The 18,413-nt window shown below is 41.6% G+C and overlaps 1 protein-coding gene across 4 annotated transcripts in view; it reads right to left on the reverse strand.

Annotated features, from left to right (window-relative positions):
* The window catches only part of LOC148843962 (CLEC16A-like protein), a 132,472-nt gene that overhangs the window by 7,205 nt on the left and 106,854 nt on the right, over positions 1-18,413 (reverse strand). The window contains exon 24 of one of the 4 annotated variants that reach the window (XM_088958873.1): positions 3,562-3,721. The exons of the other annotated variants lie outside the window; for them this stretch is intronic. Coding sequence (XP_088814999.1) covers positions 3,587-3,721 — 135 coding nt within the window. The 3' untranslated portion in view covers positions 3,562-3,586. The remainder of the gene's footprint in view (positions 1-3,561; positions 3,722-18,413) is intronic. 4 annotated transcript variants of the gene reach the window in all.

An 18,413-nucleotide genomic window follows, 5' to 3' on the forward strand; every position in this document is an offset into this window, starting at 1 on the left:
GGTCACAGTGTTCACAGTGCTGGTAGAAGTGTTCACAGTTCGAGTACTGTGCAGTGCTGTTTAGGACTGGTCGAAGTAACTGAACCAATTCACAGTGCTAGTAACTGAAGTTACTTCAGTTAGGGCTTGTTCTGCAACCTGAAGTAACTGTGCAGTGCAGTAACTGAAGTTCACAAAGTAGGACTGATAACCGACCTGAAGAGAATCTGTAACTAAAGTTACCACAGTTCTGCCCAAGTCTTGTTGGGGCACGAAGCTGCAACTGTAGAGAAGGCTAAGTCTTTACCACTTGTTCTGCGACAGTCTTGCTGGAGCACGAAGCTGCAACTGTAGAGGAAGCTCTCCCCCTTTCGGCTAGTGCTAGGACTGCTGAAATCAGTCCTCAACTAGGTCTGTCCTATACAGACCTCTCTTAGTAGCCCAATAGCTACTATTTGCTGGAGATAATCTAGTAGGACATCTACTTCTGGGTCTTACTTCCCTCGAGTCCTACAACCAAGAGAAACCCTAGGTTCGAACTTGCTTTACTCTCTTACACTCCTAAGTCTTCACTGCAGCAACCCAGAAAAGGAAGAGAGAAGATGAAAAGACAGCAAGAGAAAAGAGTGCGCCTGCTGAAACCAGGAAGGAGCTAATGCTCTGATACCATGTAATCTGAAGAGCTATACTCGAAGTAGCAAGGAAGAGAAGAGAACCACAGAACTGAAGAGAATGTCGAACTGTACTACTCAGTCGACCAGTCCTTTATTTATAGATGAATATAGTACAAGGTACAAGAAATTACTGGGATGCCCCTGATTAGTGATGGGACACCAGATGACTTAAATCATTAAACAGGATTAGGCCCATTAACACAAGCCCAGTTACAAGATAAGTTAAACATGAGAATGGGCTAATAAGAACTCTTATCAGCTAAACATCACTCTAACATTCTAACAGTGAGCAATGTTGATGGCGGCCTGATTATCACAATATAACATCATTGGCTTATAATGCTCAATACCCAGTTCCTCCATCAAGGATCTAAGCCACAATAGTTCAGAAACTCCATGAGCCATGGCTCTGTATTCTGCTTTGGTTGAAGATCGAGCAACAACTGATTGTTTCTCGCTTCTCCAAGAGACAATATTACTTGCCACCAAGCTACAATACCCAGAGGTAGATCTTCTGTCATCAATGCTTCCGACCCAATCAACATCTATGTAGGCTTCAAGTTTCATATGGCTATGCTTAGCAAATAGAATTCCCTTCCCAAGGGAGCCCTTCAAATAACACAGAATCCGCTCTACTGTTGCCATGTGAGTATCCCTGGGAGCACGCATGAACTGAATGATGCAACTGACAGCATATGCAATGTCTGGATGAGTCATGCATAGATAAAGAAGTTTTCCAAGTAGTCTCTGGAAGACTCCCTTATCTTCTAACAATATTCTATCTGAAGCAGAGAGTTTATGGCTCATATCAATAGGAGTAGCAGCTGGTCTAGCACCTATCTTCCCTGTTTCAGAGAGCAAATCAAGAACATACTTTCTCTGAGAGATAAAGATCCCATCCTTGGATCTAGCAACTTCTACGCCAAGAAAGTATCTCAATTCCCCCAGATCTTTGATCTCAAACTCTGTATGAAGGAAAGATTTGAAATCATTAATTCCTGAGACATCATTACCAGTCACAACAATATCATCAACATACACAATTAGGTAAACAGCCAAGGATCCTCTCCTCTTCACAAAGAGGGTATGATAAGACTGTGTCTGTACATAGCCAAGGCTAACAAGGGCAGGCCTAAACCTTTCAAACCATGCTCTAGGGGATTGTTTGAGTCCATAGAGAGATTTCTTTAGCCTATAGACATTTCCTTTCATATCTGTTTCATACATCCCTGGAAGAAGAGACATATAGACCTTCTCATGTAACTCTCCATTCAGAAATGCATTCTTTACATCCAGTTGATAAAGTGGTCAGTCTGAGTGTACAACCAAAGATAGCAGAACTCTCACAGAAGTCATCTTGGAAACAGGGGCAAAGGTCTCCAGATAATCAATGCCATATGTCTGTGTATAGCCTTTTGCAACTAGCCTAGCTTTGTACCTTTCAATGGTGCCATCAACATGATATTTGATAGTAAAAAACCCACTTATAGCCTATTGGATCCTTCCCTTCAGGCAAATCAACCACTTCCCAAGTGTCATTCTTGTGTAGGGCATCAATTTCTGTTTTCATAGCATCCCTCCATTTTGGAATAGTAAGAGCTTTTGACACAGACCTGGGAATTGGATTAGAAGCAACAGAAGAAAGGTAGGCAGAATATGAAGGAGAAAGCAAACTATAAGAAAGGTGTTTGGAAATGCAATGTGTAGTACACTTTTTCCTTTCCTAATAGCAATGGGGATATCAAGGTCTGGGAAGGATGGCTCCAAAAGGGCTATAACAGTACCTGTTGTCTCATCTGTAACTGGAAGTGCATGAGGCTCATGTGTTGGAGGGAAAACAATTTGCTCATTTCTGGTTCTCTGCCGTTGGTACAACCTGGGATTAAAAAGAGGGCGAGGAGGTAAAGGAGGAGGAATAGGAACACTGGAATGAGAGTGAAGTGACTGATCCTCCCTTGACTCATTTGAAGGAGGAGGAGACTCAACAAAAGACTCAACTGGGACAGGAAGAGGAAGAGCAAACACCTGTGGCAAATCCTCCCCCTTTGGACAATGTCTCTCAGAGAAAAACCATAAAAGGAAGAAAGCTCATCAAAGGTGACATCCATTGAGACATACCGAGTGCCGGTCTTTGGATCAAAACAACAGCAACCCTTCTATGTGGGGGAATAACCAAGGAAAATACACTTGTGGGTTTTTTGTTCAAATTTATGTCTCTGGACACTTGGGATATGTACATAACAAGTGCAGCCAAAGACAAGAAGAGGAATAGGAATAAAATCATTGTCCGGATGAAGAGGACTGAAGGGAGACTTAAACCCTAGAACCTTGAATGGCATATGGTTTATAAGGTAGGTAGCAGTGAGAACAACATCACCCCAAAATTTTGTAGAGACATGTGAGGCAAATAGAATACTTCTTGCAACTTCAACAATACGTCTATTTTTTCTTTTAGCAACTCCATTCTGTTCGGGGGTCCTAACACAAGAGCTTTGATGAATAACCCCTAAATCAGTGAGATAGTAGGTTAGGTTTTTCTCAAAATATTCTTTTGCATTGTCGGATCTGAAAATTTTAATTTTGGTATCAAACTGGGTTAGGACATATTCATGGAATTGCCTCACAAGTCTGGGAACTTCATCGCGGGACTTCAGAAAAAATATCCAAGTGAATCGAGAAAAGTCATCAATGAACAAGATAAAATATTTGTAGCCACCCATAGAAGGTAAGTGGTAAGGCCCCCACACATCAGAGTGCACAGTATTAAAATGAGATCTTTTATTACTCAGAGGATAACTGTTTCTACAATATTTTGACAGTTCACAAGGCTCACAATGAAGACTGGACAAACTAATTCCCTTAAACAGTTCTGGGAATAAATGACTTAATGCATAAAAAGAAAGATTACCCAAACGAAAATGACATAACATGGCTCAACTGGTGGACTTTGTAGATGTAGACCCAAAAGCAGTTTTTCCAAGTTGTTCATGGCACTGTCCAGGAGTATCTAGCAGATATATTCCATTTGCCTCACGGCCACTCCCAATCACCTTCTGAGACTTTAGATCCTGAAAAACATAGTAGAAAGGGAAAAATGTTACACAACAGTTTAATGACTTAGGCTACTTACAGATAACAAGTTTGTATTTGGTCTGGGTACATGAAGAGTAGGAGGAAGAACCAAGGACTTTGTAGCCTTGATGGTTCCCTTGCCAGAGATAGGGCAAGAGAGCCATCGGCTAGGGTGATTTTGTCACGTCCAGGAAGTAAATCATATGAAACAAAGTAGAAAGGCTGGTCATATGATCAGAAGCACCGGAATCAATAATTCAAGGGATCCTACGGTTACCTGAAATGGTTGTATGATTGGCAGAAGCCCGTATACCTGAATGAGAATCCAGAAGAGGTTGAATTTCCTAGAGGGTTGGAAGAAGAGGTCACACCCTCTAGGTGACTGATCATCCTCCCAAACTTCTCATATTCTGCCTTCATAGCTGCTAACTACTCACTAGCCGTCATCTCTTCAGTTTGGTATCTGTCACTATCTAGACCAACAACAACATCGGCACTCCCTACCTTTAGCAAAGTGATCATTTAGACCAACCCCTTGGACCTGGACAAGTCTTCTGCTTTCTTCACTACTTACCAAGGCATATGCTTGAGACAGTGAGACACTATCCTTGGATAAAATATTTTGCATTGTAATGTCGTACTCTGGATTTAACCCTATCAAGAACTCAAACACCCTATTTCTCTCAAATCTATTTCTTGCCATAAAGACTTCAGTGTTGAGAAGTATACAGCTAATGGTTTCTCCCCCTGTCTCAAATTCTTCATATCACTTCTCAACTTGTAAACCCTGGCCACATTTAATTTTTGGGAATATGTTTCAGCAACACTATCCCAAATTTCCATTGCTGAATTCATCCACAAATAGTGCTGACTAATCTGTGATTGCATTGAGTTCACAAGCCATCCAATAACAGTATAATTTTCTTGCATCCACTTTTCATATGATGGATCATCTTCCGGAGAAGCCTTTTTGCTCTCGGAGATAAAACCCCATTTGCCTCTACTACAAATATGAATTTTTAATGATTGTGACGAAGCCAGATAATTAGTTCCATCCAGCTTGACTGTGGTCACAACCAATAGAGAGTCTACATAGGTTTCCGGAACTTGTCCGAATTCAGCAACATGCTTGTTTTCAAAGTCTGAGGAGTTTATCTTCTTAAATACTTCAAAAATGACTTCAAACAACTTCGAATAACAACAAATGAAGACAGAACAAAAACTGTGTTGTGAGACAACCCTATGCAGCCATACCAATAACCTGCGTCACACCCAGAAGTTGGGAGAAACAGAGAAAACTCAACTTCTCCTTGTAGATTTCATAGAACACCAATCCACTTGACTCGATCTTCAAGAAGAAGAATGAGTAGGCCTCCAGTCACTGAGAGCCCAGGTCAAACTCCCTGTGGGGCCCGCAATCATACTTCTCCAAAAAATTAGGGTTTTGGGCAACACACTTGAAACTATCAGGAGGACGACAAAAACAGTCCCCTTCTCTCTAGAAATCACTAACAACTGGGCTGAAATAGGTTTCTTTAACTATTCATACAATTCAGTTCTCCATTCACGCTGTGTATGGGAAAAAAAAAGGTGAAAAAAAAGGGAAAAAACGAGCCTGCTCTGATACCAAGAAGAAAAACAATCTTTTGAGAAGAAAGGATTGTTTAGACAGTTGCAAAAATTCAAAAGAAAGTAGCAGAAATCAGAGTTCAAGAGGAGAGAAGAAGAAGAAGAAGGTGGCGGCAACTTGGGTTTAGAGAGAGAGATTTTCGAACATAAATCTCTTCTCTTACTCCCTTAATTCTATTTCATTAAGTTAAACTTTAGTAATTTACAGAGAAGCCTCTAATTGGGTAGAAAAATTAAAAAGACATAATATAAGAAGGAATAAAGCCCAAATTAAGACCCATTACAACAAAGAACATAAAAGATAAAAAAAGGATAAACAGCCTATGGGCCATTCGGCCCATCTTCTCTACAAAAACCAAGACAATCATATATCAAACATGCAAGTAAACCAATTCCAACATGAAACCCAAGGAACCAGTGTTAGACAGTTTTGTATGCCCTTAGCTTCAATCCGATTTGATGTACTTTTGATATTTAGTGTAAATAAATAAAGTGCATGTTTGATTCATGTTGTTTGGTATAATTCTATGTAAGACCCTAAAACCGGATGCTTATGAGACTTGTGTTAGTTTTAAATGTTCACAACCATTGGATAAGTCTAGGGAGATTTATCCTGCCAAAGCTGATACTGGTGTGCCACCAAGTGTTGGGATGGCTTGTCTCGGCCACTAGGGTAAGACGCAGGGCACATGTAGTATGGGATTACTCGAATCTTTGAAACGGACCAGATTTCCAGTATTGCCCTGGACCTTGGAGACAGATGGGCAAAACTGGAAAGTTACACCTGACCCCTAGACTCGATTATGACACTTCACTAGGTGTCGGATCGAGCTGTCTTTGATATGCCAATTAGTGAGATCCTTAGCGGGGGTCAAAACCTGGGCATGTTGGGGCAATCTGAGAATTCATCTGAGTGGGTGGTCATAGTGACAGGATCAGCCCCTTTGTCGGACAAAGGTAATGATCGGGAATGCACTCTCTCTGATGGAAACCAAACTGCCGGCAGTTGATTTCAATCGTTGGAATTTTGTTTTGCAAAATTTATATATGATATATATACATACGGTTTTGAAATGTTTGCAAATGGTTTTAATTCCTGGGATCCATATGAGTAGAGAGTGCGGCACTGGTCCTTGCAGTCTAGGGAGAGGTCATCTCTTGTCGGGCAGTGCTTGATCATTAAGGGTTGAGAGGTTAAGTGTAAGGCCATTTAGGATAATACTTGATGGGCTAATCTTGCACCTGCCCACAGTCCCTGGGTTTTTATAAGATGGCTTGGCCCAGGGACCACTTAATGTAAGTGTTGGGCCCATAGGGTCCATGTGATGGGCTCAGGGGTTCACTGGGCTTTTCAGTGAATTCGGCTAGGCCTTGTAATAAAGGCTGGGCTGAACCCATGTGGCCGGTGTGTAGATCAATGCTTGGGTCCCACGCCATACAAAGAAGCCCAATTGGGCAGCAGATTGGAACTAGTTATTAGGAGGTTTCTTAATCAAGAAGAAAAGAGGAGAAACCCGAAGAGAAAATAATCAAGATTTCGAACCTAGGGTTTTGTGCAAGAAATCATCCTGCGAATTGAGATAGGATCTCATACACACTCTAGAGAGAAGAGAAGCAATTCATCCATCTTCACTTCAGGAGTTCTCCTCCAGTTGCCGCCATTCTCTCTTTCAAGATTCGATCTTTGAAGTAGAAAGAAATCAAGAAATTGGTTCTTGACATCAATTTTGCAAAAAAGACTGAAAAGATTTGGTGCTCAGAGTTTCCTGTGGATTCTTGCAAAGGATTCAGTGTGTGGGACGCACTCTACTGGTTCCGTTCCATTCATTGTTGTGTCATCTTCAGCAGGAGCGGTTCTTGGTGTCCTCTTTGGGCGTGAACACCAACTTTGGCAGATATTGCTTCTCTGGATCAGGTATAATCCCTCCCTTGTCTTTGGTTTCAGATCTAGTTCAATTATGGTTCAAGTAGGATCCTTGAATATTGTATTCTAAATTTAGGGAATATGATTCCCAGTTAGAAGAAGGTAGGAAATTTTTGAAATTCGCGCACCCATTCCGCAACCTTTCCAGTGCCCATACGATGGATCCTACCATTCTTTCAACCAGTTCCTCACCAAGTCATGATATGCAAATGAAAAATCTCAGGTTTAGGGTGAAATCATGGCATGATTTGTGATTTGTAGGTCTGACATTTTTTTTTGAGATTCTAAATTAAATCTATTATGTTTTCCACCAATTATTGCTCGAGTATTGAGGTGGAAAGATCAAGGGATGAAATTTTTATTTCCTAAAGTATGTGTCGGACATGTTGAAGGAAACAATAAAGTAGGCTTGTTGTATACAAGGGGAACACTTTAGCATTAGAGGATAGGGGAACACTTGGATTTATCCCAACCTTGGATTGTCTGTTTCAGAGGATAAACCATTGGAGGACAGGGGAACACTTTAGCATTCAGTTAGGAGATTGCTATATTTGTGCATAATAAACCTTGACGTATCATATGCAATTAGCGTGGTGGACCAACTAATACATACTAGAGATTGTCATGTACCTACTACTAAAGAGGATTATAACTTACTTGAAAGGCCAACCAGGCAGAGGCTTGTTGTATACAAGACATGATCATATGTAGATTGAGGCATACACATAGAAACCAGGCTGGTTCTCTTGATGACAGATGTTCTACCCGAGGGTATTGTATGCTAGTTGGTAATAATTTGATGTCATTAAGGAGTAAAAAGCAGTCAATCATGGTGAGATCTAGTATAAAGGCAAAGGATTGGGAACAACACATGGGGTCTCTAGGATGTTGTTTGAAGAAGAAGAAGAAGAAGAGGAAGAAAAAAGGAGATCTGAGAATGGCGGCTTAATCACTTCAGCCGGCCCTAGAATCTTATATAAGTATTCACAATGTAATGTTACAAGAAAGGACTAGAATGCCCCTGATTAGTGATGGGACACCTAGACACAAAAGGAATAAAACAAGTTTAGGCGCAATAACTAAGGCCTATAATAAGCTCAAGAACTTAAAACATAAATAAGACTAACATAAACACTAAACCAATTGAACCAACACTCCCCCTCAAGCTAAGCATGGATGTCAGTCATGTTTAGCTTAACAAGTAAGTCTAAGAATTTCATTGAAGCTAGCCTTTTTGTTAGCACATCTGCAATCTGCATCTCGGAAGGAGTATAAGGAATGCAGAGTTCCCCTAAGACTATCCTTTTTCTAACGAAGTGTCGGTCAATCTCAATATGCTTCGTCCTATCATGTTGCACTGGGTTATTTGCAATGTTGATGGCAGCCTTGTTGTCACAATACAGCCCGAGAGGACACTCAACCCTTATCCCGAGCTCACTAAGAAGGGTCCTAAGCCACAACAGTTCAGCAACACCATGAGCCATAGATCGATATTCAGCCTCTGCACTTGATCTAGCAACCACATTCTGTTTTTTACTTCACCATGTAACCAAATTCCCTCCAACGAACGTGCAATGCCCAGAAGTAGACTTCCTATCTCCAATAGAACCAGCCCAATCTGCATCAGTATATGCTTCAATTTCAATTTTATTGTGTTTTTTGAACAAAATTCCTTTTCCTGGGCAAGTCTTCAAATACCTAAGAATCCTTTCCGCTGCTCTCATATGAGGAATCTTTGGAGAGTGCATGAACTGGATGACAACATGTACGGCATAAGCAATATCTAGTCGAGTGAGAGACAAATATATCAATTTCCCTACATGTTTTTGGTATTTCTCTTTATCAAGGTAGTCCTCTCCAACTGATTCCTGTAGACAACGATTCTGTTCTATTGGAGTATCTGCTGGTCTACTCCCCATCATACCTGTCTCCTCTAGAAGATCAAGGACGTACTTCCGTTGACATATATAAATGCCCTCTTGTGACCTAGCAACTTCAATTCCAAGAAAGTACCTCAGATGGCCTAAGTCTTTGATCTCAAACTTAGATGCCAAGAACTCCTTCAATCGTTTTATCTCTTCTAGATCATTCCCTGTAATCACCATATAATCCACATAGACGATGAGTGCCGTAAGTCTGCTATCCTATTTCCTTATGAACAAAGTATGATCTACACCACTTTGAGTGTATCCCACTTTCTTCATTGCCCCACAGAGCTTCTCAAACCAAGCTCGAGGGGGCTGCTTAAGACCATATAATGCTTTCCTCAGTCTACACACTTTCCCATCAAAACCATAACCTGGTGGAGGATTCATGAATACCTCTTCATGTAGATCGCCATTTAGGAAGGCATTCTTTACGCCAACTGATATAGCTCCCATGAGAAGTTTGCAGCTAATGACAATAGAACCCGGATTTGTTGAGATTTGCAACTGGAGCAAAAGTCTCTTTGTAGTCAATCCCTTTCTTTTGAGTAAACCCCTTCGCCACTAGTCTGGCCTTGTATCTTTCAATGGACCTGCCCTCCCTATGCTTCACAATGAGCACCCACTTGCATCCCACAGTGCTCTTCCCTTCTGGTAGATCCACTAATTCCCAAGTCCCGGTTTTCATTAAGGCTTTTATTTCTTCATTCATAGCTTCTCTCCATCTTGTGTCAGACACTTCCTCTGAGTACCTAGTAGGGTGAATAAGAAACATATTCAGCAATGGGGTGTCGGATAGTACAAGAGCGGGTAGGCTTACGAAGAGCAATAGGAAGATCCAAATAAGAAGTATGAGTGATAAGATTACCTGGAGTTGTTGAGACAGCTTGATCTGAGTCCGATTGGTTGCTGCCATGAGTTGGAGGGTCATTTTTTCTTCTGTTGTAGGTCATTTTGATATCTTTTTGTTGCCTATTGGTGTCCTCAGTTACATCCGCAACATCAAGAGTGGTAATAGGTTCAATGGGAGCCTCACTAGATTCACCTGGGGTGCTACAACTAGGAGGATCAGGAGGAGAAGATGGAAGGCCCGAGACTGAAAGAGGCACAGAAAAGGAGGGAGAAGAAGAATCCTTTTCCATCCCACTAGTCTCCCCTTTAAGAGGATTCTGGGAAGAATGAAAATAGGATTGAGACTCAAAAAATACCACATCCTTTGTGACGTATTTCTTTTTGGTAACTGGATCATAACACTTGTAACCCTTTTGTGTAGGAGAGTACCCTAGAAAGATTCCTTTCGTAACCCTAGGGTCCAACTTGGTCTTCTTTGGATCCTTTACATGAATAAAACATACACAGCCAAAGACTCTAGGTGGAAGAGGAAAGATTGGAAGATTAGGGCAAAGGACAGAGAAAGGAGTTTTCATACTCAACACCTTAGATGGCATCCGATTTATCAGATATGATGCGGTAAGGACTGCTTGAGACCAATAGTGCTTGGGAACCTTGTGCTGAAATAATAAAGCTCGAGCTGTCTCCAATAAGTGTCTATTTTTGCGCTTAGCAACCACATTCTGTTGAGGGGTACTAGCACAAGGAACTTTCAAAATATTTAGCAACATTGTCTGAACATAATTGCTTAATCTTCTTGTCGAATTGAGTTTCAATCATTTTACAAAATGCCATGGTTATCCGTGGCACTTCATCACGTCCTTTTAACAAGTAGATCCATGTGCATCGTGAATAGTGATCAATAAAGCTAATGAAGTAACGAAAGCCATCTACAGAAACAAGAGGTGAAGGGCCCCAAACATCAGAATGGACCTGTTAGAGTTAGCCGAATAAGGGTAGATTAGTCATCTCACCTTGGTTAAGTTATGAGCTTATGTGGCAGTATTATTAGAGGTTCTCTGTCCCATACTTAAGTAGGGGTAGTTTAGTCCTTGTACATTTAATTAGAAGCCTAATCACTATTAAGAGGTCGACTGATAGGGTTTAGCAATCATGTTCGATAGTTCTTTCATCTTCTTCTTCTTCTCTTCTCTTTCTTCTTCTCCTTACTGGTTCAGACTACTGTAGCTACAGTAGCTACAGTGAAAACATGGTATCAGAGCGTGACAACTTCAGTTCGTGACAACTTCAGTTCGTGCTTCAGTTCTCTCCTTTTCTTCTCTGGGCTGTCAATGGAGAAAAGTGATTCGTCCCAGGCCTGAAACATCACAGTTTTTTTCTGGTGCTCAGAACCTTCTTTCCTAAGAAAACAACTTCAGCAGTGAATGGTTGGCTGAAGCTCTCAAACGAAGGTTGGTTATCTCTCCTCTGTGTGCTGTTGGTATTTCTGGGTTGAAAATCTTCAAGAACTTGAGAGGACTGATTAGAACCTAGAAAACTAAGTTGGTTGTTGCCCTGGTTCTTGAAAAAAATTCCAACAGGTTGTGTTTACAGTGACCAAATGGTGTAAGGGCTGCTACTGTAGGTGGCCGAATGGTGCAAGGTGTAATGCAATGGTACCAGTTGAGTTTTTTTTTTTTTTTGGTCTTGTGGTGCCCTCTTAAAAGCGTTAAAGCAGGTCTGTATTGTGTGTGACAGCTATGGCTGTGTGGTAGTGCTTGTAATGCACGAACTCTTGACAGCAGTAGTGGTGTGACAGCTAGTTGAGTTTTTGCTAAGTAGTTGTGGTGGTGCTTGTAATGCACAAACTCTTGACAGCAGTAGTGGTGTGACAGCTAGTTGAGTTTTTGTTGAGTAGTTGTAAATGAGCTTGCATGTGGTTAGTAAGTGCTGAGTTAATGTCGGTGTAGTCTGTGTTTTTTTTTTGTGAAATCAGTAGTGGTGTGGATAAGAACAAAGGCGTGTGTATCTATCATTGTGTTTAGGGACTGCTGTAGGTTCTGGAACATCAAACTCTTGACAGTAGCACTTAGTTGGTGATTGGGAATTCAGATTAGAGGCAGCATTGAAAGAGTATCATGGCAGCAATGGGAGATGGTTGTAATGATCAGAAACCTAGTGTGGTGGTTTCCTCTGACTATCTAGGTGTACATATGACCTCAATTAAACTGAATGGTGAGAACTATGTTCCATGGGCCAAATCGGTGGAAGTTTTTCTCAAGGCAAAGAGAAAAGTGAAGCATGTGAAAGAAGATAAACCACTGGCTGACTCTCCAGGGTTTGATGATTGGGAACAGGAGGATGCTCAAATCATGACATGGCTATGGAACAGTATGGAACCCAAAAGAAGTGCCAACTTCATGTTCTTAGATACAGCTAAGGACATATGGGAACATGCCAAGAAGCTGTATTCTGGGCAAGATAATACTACAAGGGTATATCAGCTCTATCAGGAGTACTTTGGTCTGCAACAAGGAAATAAAACCCTAGAAGAGTACCATGCCAGTATGAAGAACCTCAGAAATGAACTCAATGTCTATCATCCTCTCACTCCAGATGTTAAAGTTCAGCAATAACAGAGGGAACAACTAGATATCACAAGGTTCTTAGTGGGGTTGAAATCAGAGTATGAACCAGTTAGAGCCCAAATATTGGGGGGCTCTACCCTTCCTACACTTGAGGAAGTGTTTGCTCGGCTCCGCAGGATTTCTTTGGGACAGATAGAGAATCCCACACAGTTTGATAGATCAGCTTTTGTAACAGCAAGAGGAGGTGGACGTGGTACGAAAGGGGGAGGACATGCCTCTCGAGGAGGTCGTGGTGGTGGTCATGACTCAGGGGGAGGCCGTGGCAAAGAAAAAGGCAGCTCTACAAGGAAGTGTACCCACTGTGGCAGGGAAGGACATTCCGTAAATTTCTGTTATGATCTTCATGGTCGCCCTCCCTCTAAATGGGCCAATCATGCTATTGCTGGTGGGGTTGATGTCAGTGATAATCAACAGGCAGACCTAACTCCTTCCACATCTACATCTGTTTCCGGAAGGGAGATGGTGAGTGTACCGCGTGATGACTCTGGAGCCTGTCATCTAAAACCTCTCCTTGGATTATTGACTCTGGAGCCTCTGATCACATGACCGGGACTCCAGGTGTGTTCTCTTCTCTCTCTGAAACTTCCACATCTCAAACTGTTACCCTTGCCAATGGTTCCTCCTCTCCCATCTGTGGTGTTGGCAATGTTGATATGGCTTCTCTTTCTTTATCATCTATTCTATATGTTCCTAAGTTTTCATTCAATCTTATGTCTGTTAGTAAATTAACCAAGACTCTTAACTGCTCTGTTACTTTTTTCCCTTCCTCTTGTGTTTTTCAGGATCTCAGGACGGGGAATGAGATTGGTGGGGGGCATGAAGCTGGTGGATTGTATTACCTTGACGGTGGTGGATCGTCAGTTGCACTTCAGACTTCACTCACTCCTCTACAGTGGCATTGTCGACTGGGACATCCTTCTCTCAAGGCACTCAAGATACTAGTTCCGTCTTTGAGTCATTTGTCAGTGTTACAGTGTGAGTCATGTCAGTTTGGGAAACATTGTCGTGTTTCCTTCAATCCTAGAGTTGAAAGTCGTATGTTGAGTCCTTTTGCTTTGGTTCATTCAGATGTTTGGGGCCCGATCAAAATAGAATCTTATAATGGTTACAAGTATTTTGTCACTTTTATTGATGATTGTTCAAGAATGACATGGATTTATTTAATGAAAGAAAGGAGGGAATTATTTTCCATTTTTCAAAAATTCCATGCTGAAATACGTACACAATTTGGTGTTCCAATCAAAGTTCTTCGTTCAGATAATGGTCGTGAATATTTTCTAACTTCCTTTCAACAGTATTTAAAACAGCATGGCATCATTCATCAAACTTCTTGTGCATCCACTCCTCAACAAAATGGGGTGGCTGAACGGAAGAACCGTCATCTCCTTGAAACAGCTCGGTCTATTCTTCATCATATGAGTGTTCCTAAACGATTTTGGAGTGATGCTGTACTTACTGTGTGTTTCCTCATTAATCGAATTCCCTCCTTTATTCTTCATGGTCGGTCTCCCTTCTCTATCTTGTTTCCCACCTTGTCTCCCTTTCCATTAACACCTCGTATCTTTGGCTGTGTGTGCTTTGTTCACAATCTGAGTCCTGGAATAGACAAATTGGATGCACGCTCCATTAAGTGTGTCTTTCTTGGCTACTCTCGGACTCAAAAAGGGTACAAGTGTTACAATCCCATTACTCGGAAGTGCTATGTTTGTCCTGATGTCACCTTTTTTGAGTTTGTTCCCTTCTTCTCAGGAACTGAAGCATCTTCGTCTCCACCTTTACTTCCTCTTCCTCTTCCGGTCAGTGACCCCGTTCCGGGTGTTCCTGTTGGAGTTGACTTGTCATCTCATCCAGTACAGATCCCTACTGAACGACCACCAATTCGGCAAGTGTATACACGTTGAACGACACCGGCCCCTCCTCCAGCTTCTACCTTGTCTGTGGATCCTGTCGTTGCTCCTGTTGCTGAACCTTCAGGACTTGACCTACCCATTGCCTTACGGAAAGGTAAACGTAGTTCTACTCTCCATCTCATTTCCAATTTTGTTTCAGTATCTCGCCTTTCTGCCTCACATCGCCAGTTTGTTTCACTATTATCATCTATTTCCATACCTAACAATGTCCAAGAGGCTCTTAGTTCACCTGGGTGGAGGCAGGCAATGGAGGAGGAACTCTCTGCTCTTCAACATACTCACATGTGGGAGCTCACTACTCTTCCCCCTGGTGAGCATGTTGTGGGTTGTAAATGGGTGTATACTGTTAAATACTTGCCAGATGGTAGTGTGGAGCGTCTGAAAGCCAGACTTGTTGCTAAAGGGTATTCACAGTTGTATAGAGTGGACTATATGGAGACCTTCTCTCCAGTGGCTAAGATTAGCTCTATCCGTGTGTTAATTTCCCTGGCAGTTATGTATGATTGGCCCTTATTTCAACTTGACATAAAAAATGCCTTCCTTCATGATGACCTTATAGAGGAGGTATATATGGAGCAACCACCTGGGTTTGTTGCTCAGGGGGAGGCTGGTAAGGTGTGCAGACTGAAAAAGGCAATTTATGGATTGAAACAATCGCCTCGTGCTTGGTTCGGGAAGTTTAGTGAAGTGGTGAAGAATTTTGGAATGAAACAATGCCAGGTTGATCACTCAGTGTTCAACTATGACTCAGAAGCTGGAAAGATTTTATTAGTGGTCTATGTGGATGATATTGTCATAACTGGCAGTGACAAATTGGGGATCGACAAACTCAAGGTCTTTCTGCAAAATCATTTTCAAACAAAGGACCTTGGGACATTGAAGTATTTCTTGGGTATAGAAGTTGCTAGATCAAGACAAGGTGTAAACCTGTGCCAAAGAAAATATTTTCTCGATCTATTGGACGAAACAGGACTGTTAGGTGCAAAACCGGCTGAGACTCCTATGGAACCAAATGTTAAGTTGAGCGGTGATATAGGGAGAATATTTGATGATCCTGGAAGGTATAGACGACTAGTGGGGAAGCTGAACTATTTGACTATTACGAGACCAGACATCTCCTTTGCAGTCAGTGTGGTGAGCCAATTTATGCAGAACCCTCATATATCTCACTGGGATGCAGTTCTTAGAATTGTAAGATATTTGAAGGGAGCTCCAGGTCGTGGGCTATTGTATAAACTAGGAGGAAAACTTGAAGTATTTGGGTACACAGATGCAGATTGGGCGGGCTCTGTGTCTGATAGAAGATCTACTACAGGTTACTGCACATTTTGTGGAGGAAATCTTGTGACGTGGAAGAGTAAAAAGCAGACGGTTGTGGCTAGAAGCAGTGTTGAAGCCGAGTACAGAGCCATGGCACACACTACATGTGAATTAGTGTGGTTGAGGAATCTCCTACAAGAAATTGGGTTCCACATGGATAAACCTATGAAGTTGTACTGTGACAATCAAGCTGCGCTCCATATCTCATCCAACCTTGTTTTCCATGAGAGAACAAAGCACATAGAGATTGATTGCCACTTTGTGAGGGAGAAGGTTCTTACTAGAGAGATAAGCATAGAACACGTAAGCTCAGGTGATCAATGGGTAGATTTGTTTACAAAAGCCTTAAGCTCAGGGAGAGTGAACTATATATGTAACAAGCTGGGATTATATGATATATATTCTCCAGCTTGAGGGGGAGTGTTAGAGTTATCCGAATAAGGGTAGATTAGTCATCTCACCTTGGTTATGTTATGAGCTTATGTGGCAGTCTTATTAGAGGTTCTCTGTTCCATACTTAAGTAGGGGCAGTTTAGTCCTTGTACATTTAATTAGAAGCCTAATCACTATTAAGAGGTCGACTGATAGGGTTTAGCAATCATGTTCGACAGTTCTTTCATCTTCTTCTTCTTCTCTTCTCTTTCTTCGTCACCTTACTGGTTCGGACTACTGTAGCTACAGTAGCTACAGTGAAAACAGGACCAAATCAAAAGGAGCTTGAATTCCATTACTAGAAATTGGATAAAGAGTTCTACATTGTTTTGACAACTGACACACTTCACAAACTAAACTTTGACTGGAAACACACTTGAATAATTCAGGAAACAACCCTTGCAATGATGAAAAAGGTAAATGACCTAGCCTAGCATGCCACAAGTGTAACCTAGCTATTGACTCATTATTCTGACTACTGGCAGCGGATGATTGTAAGGCCGAACTGATGTTTGCATCAAAATAGTAGAGACCACATTCATGATCGCTCCCAATCATTCTCTTCGTCAATCTGTCCTAAAAGACACAATGAGTAGGAAAGAAAGTTATGCTACAGTTTAAATTCTTGGTAAGCCTCGAAACAAATAAGAGGTCGGAAGTAAGATTGGGAACATGTAGAACAGATTTAAGAGAAAGGTCTTTGCTTAGGTCAACCCCCCTTTTCCCAGAGATGGTGGAGAGAGAACCATCAACAACTCTCATCTTATCTTGGCTAGACATCAAATGATAAGAAAAAAATAAAGAGGACATGTGTGTTATGTGGTTAGTTTCACCGGAATCAATAATCCAAGAAGCATACTCTATAGAACTAGTTGCACTACAAGTAGAGGCAATAGCTGATCTGGCAAGAGAGGTGGAAGCAAGGGAATTAGTCCTTAGACGAGTTAAGGCCTGGCTAAGGACCTCTACCTCATCAGTAGTGAAATCCAAGGACCCGGATGTGTGGGAATTAGCAGTCTGTCCCATGGGAGGAAGTGTAACTGTAGATGTGTTCTTCGGGCTCTCACCACTGTGACTAGTAATAAAGTTCCCACTTGCTGTTTGATTCCTCTAAGGCTTCTTGTCTTTCCTTAACGCAGCTGGTTTCAGATGAGGATAAAGAACCCAACAAGTCTCTTTTACATGCCTTTCACCTCCACAATGAGTTCACTTAAGATGCCTTTTGTCCGAATGCTTGCTCCCTTTTTGGTTTGAAGAAATCAAGGCTGAATGTTCAACATGCTGTATTTGAGTGTCAACTTGCATCTCTTTCCTCCTAATCTCTTCATTCCTTACTAGATAGTAGACATGGTGTAAATTTGGCATTTCATCCCTTCCCAATTTGAGACCTTATGCTCCCATACATTGGGTTTAAGCCAGTCAAGAACTTAAAGGCTCTACCTTCTTCAATTTGTTTATCATGCCTCTCCTTGTCTCTTATATTCTCCCAACCAAGAATAAGATAATGATCAAGTTCTTCCCATAGTCCTTCTAGGGTTGCAAAATAAGTTGCAACTGTCATATCCCCTTGTCTCTATGCAGCAATGTCTTGGTTTAGCCTATAGATTCTTGCATTGTTCATTCTCTGTCCATCAGTTTTGGACGCTTTCTCCCAAATCTTAGCAGAAGTGAGAAAGTGTTGAACAGTCCTGGCTACTCTTAGAGTCACCGAAGCAAGCAGCCAGGACATAACAGTAGCATTTTCCTTACGCCATATTGCGTACTCCACACCACCCTCTTTAGGTTCCTGCTTCTATCCATCTAAATAACCTGTAAGTTCCCGAGAAGTAATGAAGAGCATGGCTGAAACAGACCATTCTCTGAAGTTATATTCGTCCAACAATACATTGGTGATCTGCAAGCTGTGCAAATTTGGGTTTTCCAGATTAGAAAACCTCCCACCAGTTCTATTATCCTTAGAAGACACTTCTCCTGATATTGAAGACATCTCCTTCCTCTTATAGTGATCACAACTGAAATCCCAGTACAAAGAACACGATTTCATACTTACCGAAGCTGTTACAAGTCTG

This window comes from Nelumbo lutea, chromosome 8, assembly GCF_056320005.1.
Source record: "Nelumbo lutea isolate HS-2025 chromosome 8, American lotus-T2T, whole genome shotgun sequence".
In the NCBI taxonomy this organism is placed as follows: domain Eukaryota; kingdom Viridiplantae; phylum Streptophyta; class Magnoliopsida; order Proteales; family Nelumbonaceae; genus Nelumbo; species Nelumbo lutea.